At 41.2% G+C, this 10,005-nt stretch overlaps 1 protein-coding gene across 2 annotated transcripts; it reads left to right on the top strand.

Moving 5' to 3' along the window:
* Nucleotides 1-3,136: 3,136 nt before the first annotated feature.
* slitrk4 (SLIT and NTRK-like family, member 4) lies at nucleotides 3,137-9,034 on the top strand. 2 transcript variants are annotated; one of them, XM_058063680.1, is made up of 3 exons: nucleotides 3,137-4,081; nucleotides 4,600-7,129; nucleotides 7,384-9,034. In XM_058063680.1, the coding sequence occupies exons 2-3, from the start codon at nucleotides 4,642-4,644 to the stop codon at nucleotides 7,485-7,487; spliced, it is 2,592 nt and encodes an 863-aa protein (XP_057919663.1). In that variant the 5' UTR covers nucleotides 3,137-4,081; nucleotides 4,600-4,641; the 3' UTR covers nucleotides 7,488-9,034. The 2 variants fall into 2 exon arrangements, with proteins under 2 accessions (XP_057919663.1, XP_057919664.1); XM_058063681.1 differs by having other exon boundaries at nucleotides 4,600-9,034.
* Nucleotides 9,035-10,005: the final 971 nt, after the last annotated feature.

Here is a 10,005-nt window from a genome sequence, read left to right as displayed (position 1 = left end):
ATGTGCTATATATATCACTATATTGACAGTTACTATGGTACCCATTATGTCATTGGATGGTCATATCACCTCGTACTTCAGTACAAGGTACATTATTAAAAAAAAACAACAAAAAAAAACCTTAAACTATATTATGGAAAGCAGGAAGTGAACAAATGTAACAGTTACTGATTGTAAAAGTACCAGATGGAGGGGTAGGATTTAATAAGCTGCTTCTTCCTACTCCTTTTGGACATGTGGAACTGTGAACTGATTATGGGATGCACTCAATTGTAATCTGATGCACGTTCAAATGAAATAAAACCATTACCATTACCATTACTGACACTGAGTGACCAGTGCAGAATATTACATATCATCACAACCGTCATCAAGTGAAGCCAAGAAATTCGAACCATACAGTCAACAGACAACTGTACCAACATTTGTGTCATACTCTGTATGCACATATGCATCTTAAGCATAATTTCTGTATATTTGATATCTAATACTCAAGCTCAAAATTAATCTAAGGTATATAGGTATAGGTATATCAGTTTATGACTTTCCTTTACCCCCGCTGGCGGAGTCAGTAAAATGATGGAGAGTTCATTGAGTACCTGAGCAGAAACGGTAGTACCTCATAAAACTACCAGTAAAATATCTAGTTTGGACAAGTGTTCCACCTGCCATTCCACAAATTTAACAAGGATGCTTCCTGGTTTTGGCAGGTTGCTTTACAATCACTTTCAAATCAGCGTATTGTGTATATTAAAGTGATTTATACACTGCTGTTGTGGACAGCAAGAATGATTTCAAATCAAATACTGCTGACAAACTTTGGGAAAATGACATCTGATCATGACAATAAGATGAACCATATTTGTGCATGTTTTATTTGTTTTTTTTAATACAGACTGATTATGTTTAGTTGATTGGATGTAGCTCATCCTAATTAATGGCATGACATTTTTTTCATATTCATGCAGAATTTCTCACCAGATGAGGGCAGCACATGGGACCCGCTGTCTCTGCAGAGGAACATTCACAGTGAATGGCTGGCAGGGAGAAAGGAAACGGAATCCTTCTAAGACATGTCAAAATGTATGTTTTAATTCAATTAATGTGTTTTTTTCCCAGTGTTTGGACACAGGAAACAGTATCTCATCCGCATGGCAAGACTATCACTGACAACTGAGACATAAGAGCAGTGTTTGCCAAATGTTTGGCTCATTTTCTAGTCAGCTTGCTTCCCTCAGGCCGCTCACAGCCAGAGTATAGGAACATGTCCAAGACTGTAAAGTATCAGTATTCTCACGGACTCGCTTGTTTAAATCTGTACACACACATACACACACACACACACACACACACACACACAAGGCAGGTGGTTATTTTCTTTGTTTGTTGGACACAGAAGGTGTCATCAGCATTTTTCTCTTTCCCGTTTTTCAGTTGTTACTTAAAATGCTGTATTTATAAAGAGCTGAGTTTTAGAAAATAGTAACATGAGTATTATTTGTAGGTGTCAACTCTGTGGACAGGAAGTCATGTTCAAAATCGACACATATTCAAGTCTATACACATCAACAAATATCTTGTGTAAACAATAAAATGACCATATACAGTAATCCCTCAACTCGATCCTTCAAACTGTGATAAGTGAATTTCCACCAAATAGGATTCCTTATTTCTTTATCAAATAATTTTGTAGTTAGATCATAGAAAAAAAACCCTTACAACCTCCTTTAACATCATTAACATACATAATATTATTATTATCTAAACATGCATATAGTCACCTTTACACTTGCATTATCCAAAATAGTAAACATAATAATAGAAAATAAGACTCACTTGCAACATTTGGAGTGAATTCCTTGTTGTTCCTTCTTTTCTGGACAGTACTTCCTGTTATTAAAATGAAATAAAAAAAATAAAATTGTAATGAAAAGCCTTTGGTTGTGGTAATAAGCCATTTCACAATGTTTACTATTTTGGAATGAATAAGTGTTATTTTGTTCAGTTCAAAGTATATTGTTGAATTGAGCACAAAAACTGTCTAGTTATTTTCAAATGAAGAATACATTTACCATCAACAATGTAACATAAATGCCACACAGCTTTGACATGAATGAGTAGTACAGTGGAACCTTGGTTTCATCATTAATGTTTTCCAAATGGTCTGACAAAAAGTACATGTAAAACTGTAATTGTAAAACTATAAAAACATGTTTTTTTGCAGACTTTCTGGGACGGACTGATTGGATTTACATTATATCTTATGTGATATTTCAGATACAGTAGTATTTGGATTAATGTTGCTAACCAAGCTTCCACTGTATACTCATACTGATCTTCCACAATGGCGAACTTATGTTGTCAGTAGACAACATATCTAGTGCTTGCGTGGTACTTTTGCAAATACAGTAAATTGAGATTTATATTTCAAGCAGGGCTCTTAGTTTGTGTCCATTCATCACCTCCTTCCCTCCTTGCAATAAACAAAAGCCTCTGATTGACTGATGTCCATGCACCTCCTATACAGCAGCCCTTCTGACTGCAGCACTCTTCAACAATATCTCTCTCTCTCCTCATCAACTCGTCCATTTAAAATGCGGCTCACACTCTCTCTCGCGCGCACACGCACACACACATACCTCTCTTCTCTTGCGATCGGATACCGGCAATGATGTGTTCTGTTCGAGGCGCGCAAAACCCAAGCAGACAATTTAGCAAGTGAAGTGTTCAAAATCTTAAATATATTTCTCATCCCCATCCACCTGTAGGAATATACTCCATAAAAACATACAAACATACACGATCACAGCCATTCTGACCATTATAGTCCTGTCTCTCTCTCTCCACCCAGTCTCTGCAGTAGGTTTGGCCGATACTGCACATTTAGCTAACGATCTGATACTAGGACCAGTTTCCTTGTTGATATTTTCTTCAACTATAGTATATTATCAAAATATAATGTAAACAATATATACATATATCAACTCAACTATGTAACAATATGAATTACGCAAGAAAAAAAAAGATTCAGACAATGATACTAGACATGATATCGATATTATCGATATCTGAATTGGCCTCCCTGTTCCCCTACACTGCATCTTCCGCTGGTCGTGTCTAAAGCTTCAGTGAATGCGGCTGTGAAAGGAGCAAAGACATTTACGCGCCTGGATGCGACAGGATAGGAAACTAGACGAGCTTCTCCTTCTTTTCCCGTTTTTCCCTCATCATCTGGACACAACTGGCGGTGTCATTTCTAACTTTTCTACACCGTATTGATGTTTTAAATGATGGGAAGCACGGAGTTTGCGGCGCCTCACCTGCACCGCATCGGACTAACTGCGGACTAACTGCATTATTCTTTTTTTTTACGCACCGCTTTTCTGCAGCGTCTGGGTTCCTCATCAGAACACACTGACAGTTGAAGAACTGGATCCGAACAACACCGAAGAGCTAATAAGTGGAATGGAGGTGTGTTGCTGTTTGCTTCATTAACCCGCCGGTGCGCAACTTCAGCACTCCGGATCGCGCCAAACGGGATCGCTCCTGGCTGTTGAGACGAGACGGACGCACGGCATTGACACTCCTCCCATCATGCTTCTCCTCATTCGCCTCCTGCAGTGAAGAATAACAATAAGATTACAAGTATGGCTGACTTGTGGCATCGCATCGATGTGCACCTCCTCGCGCAGAGGACTCGCCGAACGCGCCTTCAAGAGGTCTAGAATCTGCGTCCCGCAATCCTAATTTGGCTAAAAGCCAAACGAATGTTCTCCCATGGAGGTGGGACAACCTTGGGGATCAAACGACGGGCTTCCCGTCAACAAGAGACGCATCGGGTGAAATAGGAGCTTCTGTCTTGACACAGCACGCCAAAACCCCAAACCCACCCCGGCGCGCGCGGCTGCACGTAGATCTGCAAGCAGCCTGCATGGAAATGAAGGAGCGGAGAAGCCTTGTTGCGCCCGTCAATTGTACTGTTTCTCCGTCGGCTGGGAGCGCTTCTGCAGCACCTTTTCCACCCATGCCCCATCGATGCCGTCCCGCTTCTCCAGAAGGAGCCCAACACCCTCAGCTTTGGGTAAGTACTGGTTTATTTTCCATGCATTTTGGTGTGTGCGCTCATCGTAAATAAATCATGTCAAATGAACGTTTAGAAAAAAAAAAAAACCTTTCAAAGCTTTTGTCATGGGCAAAGTCCCAACTGTCCCTTGTGCTGTCAGTCCCCCCCCCACCACCCACACCCCCACCCCCACGTGTGCTGTTGCAGGCTTCCAATGATGATAAAGACAACTGCAGTCGTTTGACTTTGATTGTGATGAATATGCTCAGAGTAGATGAACATTGTTGCTCCGCAGTGTGATGTATGTGCAACAGCTTGTGGGTCTGATTTTATGATTTTTTTCAGTATTTCTGTGTGGGTGATTTTTATTACACTGCATCCAAAAAAAAAAGATGGTGTGAAAATAGTAATTATTTTGTATTAACTTGATGCATTTTGACATAAAAATACTTTTAATTTTATACTCGATATTACACAATTTATTATTTTATAACATAGCTTGCGCATGCATCTGACTTCTTTCCCTCTCTCCCAAGGTTGCTAAATGATTTTCTGGGGGAGGACTTTTAACCGACGAGATGATGCTCGTACTCCTGCTGGCAGCCTTTTCCTCCTACATCTCAAGCTCCTCCCTATCCTCCCCCGCCATGTCAGACGGACCCCCGATGGCAGACCCTTCTCCGGACTTGATGTCTGAGACTTGCAGCGCCTGCTCGTGCATGTCGGTGGAAAACGTGCTGTATGTCAACTGTGAAAAGATTGCCGTTTATCGACCCACGCAGCTCATCCCGCCGGTGTCATCGTTATATCACCTCAACTTCCAAAATAACTTTTTAATTATTCTCTACCCAAACTCGTTCCTCAACTTCACCCATGCTGTGTCGTTGCAGCTTGGCAATAATCAGCTGCAAAACATTGAAGGTGGCGCATTCATGGGGATGAGTGCGCTGAAACAGCTGCACCTGAACAACAACGAGTTAAAGGTGCTGCGAGCGGACACTTTTCAAGGAATAGAAAACTTGGAGTACCTTCAGGCTGACTACAACTTGATCAAGTATATCGAAAAGGGAGCGTTCAATAAACTGCACAAGTTAAAAGTGCTGATTCTAAATGACAATCTCATACAGGCACTTCCTGACAACATATTCCGGTTTGCCTCCCTCACACACTTGGATATAAGGGGGAACAGGATCCAGAAGCTTCCATATTTGGGAGTCCTGGAGCACATTGGACGGATCGTTGAGCTTCAGCTGGATGATAACCCCTGGAATTGTACATGTGATTTAGCACCGCTCAAGGCATGGCTTGAAAACATGCCGTATAATATTTTTATTGGAGAGGCTATATGCGAAACACCAAGTGACTTATATGGAAGGCTCCTTAAAGAAACCAACAAGCAGGAGCTTTGCCCCATGGGCACAGGATCCGACTTTGACGTTAGAATGCCACCTGCACTCCCTGATGCGGGTCAATCACCCTCTAAAATTTCTCCGACCTCTGTGGTTCCCATTGCCACAAAATCGCCCAAAACCACCGACTCCTCCAAAGTCTACGGTAATGGCATCGTGGCTGGTTCGCCCCCATTTGGAAGAAATAGCCAGATTGTTTCCTTTCAAACGCGGACCCCTCCTCTGTTGTGCCCCCAGCCCTGTAGCTGTAAAACTCACCCTTCTGACTTTGGCATTAGTGTCAGTTGTCAGGAAAGAAATATTAAAAACTTAGCAGATCTCATTCCTAAACCCCCAAATGCCAAGAAACTTCACTTAAGTGGGAACTACATCCATGACATAAGTCCGACTGATTTCCAAGGGTTTGAAGGTTTAGATTTGCTGCATCTCGGCAGCAACCAAATTGCAACCGTTCAGAAAGGTGTGTTTGCTAACCTCACTAACCTGAGAAGACTCTATTTGAACGGGAACCAGATTGAACAATTACACCCCGAGATGTTTTTGGGCCTCACAAATCTACAGTACTTATATTTGGAATACAACGCCATCAAAGAAATTCTAGCAGGCACGTTTGATTCCATGCCAAACCTACAACTTCTGTATCTCAATAATAATGTTTTGCGGAGTCTTCCCGCCTACGTGTTTGCTGGTGTCTCTTTAGCTAAACTCAATCTGAAAAACAACCATTTCATGACCCTGCCGGTAAGCGGTGTTTTGGACCAGCTGCGGTCTTTGACCCAGATAGACCTAGAGGGGAACCCCTGGGAGTGTTCCTGCGATTTGGTCGCTCTCAAACTATGGCTAGAAAAGCTAAGTGATGGAGTGGCTGCTAAAGAGGTGAGATGTGCCTCCCCTGTGCAGTTCACCAACATTGAACTTCGCCTCTTAAAGAATGAGATCCTGTGCCCTAAGCTGATAGCACGGCCACCGTTTATTTTTACCAGTGCCACTCCTCTTTTGACATCATTGTCGCCTGCCGGGGTTGGCAAAGCCCCGCCAGGAGGGCCTGTACCTCTGTCAATCATGATCCTTAGTATCCTCGTAGTGCTAATTCTTACAGTGTTTGTGGCCTTCTGCCTTCTAGTCTTTGTCCTTAGAAGGAATAAAAAACCAGTCGGTCGACAGGAGCTGGGTAACCAGGAGTGCGGGTCAATGTCACTGCAGCTTCACCGGCATGGACATAAGTCAGGCAAGAAAGGTTCCATTCCAGGAGATGACTTGGGGGGCGAAACATTCATCCCTCAAACCATTGAACACATCGGCAAGAGCCACACATGTGGGATCGGACGCTCGTCGGATATGGACGCTGGGTTTAAGTTTGCTGACTCGCAGAGGCAGAAGATTATCCTTCGGAGTAGCGCCGACAAGGATAAAGACGCACTCTCCACTCTGGAGCGCAACAAGCGCCTCAGCACAATCGACGAACTCGAGGAATTCCTACCAAATCGAGAGCCCAGCATGTTCATCCAGAACTTCCTGGATGGGAAGAGAGATTTCAACAGCATTGGAATGGGCGGATATGAAATCCGTTACCCGGAGAAATCGCTGGACAGAAAGATGAAGAAATCATCGCTGATAGGTGGGAACCACAGTAAAATTGTGGTGGAGCAAAGAAAAAGTGAGTATTACGAGCTGAAAGCCAAGCTCCAAGGAACGCCTGATTACCTTCAGGTGCTTGAGGAGCAGACTGCTCTGACTAAAATGTAGACGTTGTTGTCTTTGATTCAGTACAGTGATCACACACAAACAGGATCACACACACACATTTACACCCAGAAAGATGGTCGTACTTTTCTTTTGCTTTTTCTTCCCCTCTAGTTGCGCTCATCATTTAACCCCAACCCTTTTCTATCTTTCTTTATCTCTCTGCAGCCAGCTGTGCGCACACACTCCCCTTCACACACACACATACAGCAAAAAAGTGCCTTCTGGAAATTCTTAATGACCAATGCATAGATGGACTACAAAGTTTTTAATTTGGATCAGCAATGATTTTGGTGAGAGTAAAAGACCTATGGATCATCTTACCACGATGCCGCAGGACAGCCTAAAAACAACAGACTGTCTTTTGCTGCTATGGAAATGGCTACTTTGTGTTATTATTGTACTCTTTTTTTTGTTTGTTTGTTTGTTTGTTTTTTACTGCCAAATCAAATGCTTGGAAACTGTGCTTGAGAATATACCTCGCAGGCTCCATCCCTCATTTTCAAACAAGAAAGATGGAAACAGAATAACGAGGGCAACTCAGTTGTTTTCTTTTCTAAACGTATCCGATATAGCTACTGCTGGGATTAGTTACAAAGTATGAATCCATGGATGCTACCTTGCTTTTTTTCCTGCTTTGTAAGGATATTTGTTTGTTGTTAGGGAAGCTCTCCGGGGCCAGTCGCAGACTTAATGCCATTTTGTCCGGATTCGAAACAAGTGGCAGAATACCTGCTCTATGCTGTCAGGCTAAATGGCTCCTGCTTTGTGTTCACAAGAAGGCAATGCACCGCAGAACTCCTTTGGGAATGATTTCATGACTTGTTTCCTTTGTGTAAAGAGCCATGTTAATATATAGTGTATTCTGAATGGAGTTGTGTTTCCACTTCAAGTTGCAACGTCAAACTATGTTTTTGGGTGAAATGGAATCAGCAACTACACTGTCAAATGATGTTTCTAAAAAAATGAAAACCAGAGGATAAACGAGTACAAAGTTGCTTGCCATGTAAGCGTAACTTGGAATTTATTTTGTAAGTCTTACATTATTTGTATCTGTGGGACTGGTTTGTAAATGACAAAGACTAAAACATGCACACACACACATGCTGTACGGCCGAGCATCATCATCGAGAGACTATAACCCGGAAATGTCAGAGATATGACTCAATCAGCGATTACACCCCTCCACCTTTGTCAGCTCTCAATTCATAGGCAAATGATCTCAAAACATAGTTAATTTATTTTTTTCTATGCAGGGTTATTTAAAGACTTTATGATATTTTACCCCAAGAAGAAGTAACTATCATCAGAGCTAATATAGGTCACGGGTATAAGTGACTGTTGATTTGTTCGATGTTTTTTTTTTTTTTTTTCCTTATTCGTACATCTCCCGCAGCATCTTGTAAAAGGTTTCTTCAGAACATTATGCAACCAAAATAAATGTGCATTAAACTTAAATAAGATTCTGGATTGTGGTGACATTTTAAAAGTGTGGGTTCAGAGTCATATAAAACAACATGTGCAATATTAGGAAATACTCGAGTCATAATGGCTGTTTGTTTTCATTTATTTAGTGTGAGGTTATATTGTTAGGCAGGTTCTATTTCAAAATCCATTGATCTACTTAACTCTATACCGTCTTTATTTAAAAGTATTGTTAAGTTAAACGGATGAGTGTTTGTTGCAAAATGAATAGAATGTATCTTGGAAAGTATAATAAATCCAATTTTTCTATCAGTCATAAATCTCTTGTATAATGGCTAATTTTCTCTTGTACTATCATATTCAATGAAGGTATTAAAATGAGCAACAATTTGTACCATGTCCCCACAACTTGTTTTTCACTGTTTTGGTTCCCCATGAAGCTTTACTTGCATAGGTAGATTTTTAGTTGACTCTTTGACTGTCGGATAGTTTAGCGTTGCACGCATAACAGCTCAGCTAAGTAGAAAAAAAAAGGTGGCCTCGTGTGTTCGTGTCAAGGAAACCGGTTGGGGAAACAAGCATCTGCGTATTTATCTGCAGGCTATAAAAACTGTGTTTAATATTTTAATTTCAAATATACCAACAAGACCACAGAGAGACCACAGAGTGTTAGGAGGAAGCTTCAACTCAAATGTCTCTTTATTTGTTCCTTATTTTGCCTGTCCTGGGGAGAATTTTGTGCCACAACAGGTATAAAGGTTTCTTCTGTTCCAGGCACAAATCAAACATTCATGCTCGTTCCATTTCAGGGTAAAAAATTCAGATTTCCGTCTGTGTTAATCCAACCTATGGAGCTTTTGGGAAACAGAGTAGCTGAAAGTATGACTCATTCAGACGCCAGAGAATTGTCCTCATTAATTATGAATACTTTGGCAGTTCTGAACTAAAAAAGGATGTGGGAAAGGGGAGTGCATGGGATATGTCCACACTGCTGAATGAGCTCACTGTTTTACACATTGTTTGTTACCAGATTGCTTGGTAAATGGATGCTTGATGGTTTGCATAGGTGACCACTCAGTCATCCTTACAGTTTCCAGTTATTTTCCCCCAAAAGTAATTGTATTAGTTACAGAGATACCCATTCATAGATGTAATTAGTAATTATGTGGAAAGTAATTATTTTGAAACATTAAAAAAATGCTTAAAATATGTATAGTTATTGGGATTTGGCTTTATAGAGGCATGTTTGATGGATCATGAGCATCAGGCTCACCATTGTTGCATTGGACTCTTTTCAAGTGGCTCAGATATGTGACATTCATGAACGAGTCGAGACTTCTTAATGACTCGATTAAGTGAATGGTG

This window comes from Doryrhamphus excisus, chromosome 23 (assembly GCF_030265055.1).
Source record: "Doryrhamphus excisus isolate RoL2022-K1 chromosome 23, RoL_Dexc_1.0, whole genome shotgun sequence".
NCBI classification, from domain to species: domain Eukaryota; kingdom Metazoa; phylum Chordata; class Actinopteri; order Syngnathiformes; family Syngnathidae; genus Doryrhamphus; species Doryrhamphus excisus.
The sequence above is the reverse complement of the archived record's forward strand: the minus strand, read 5'-3'. Positions and strand labels throughout refer to the sequence as shown.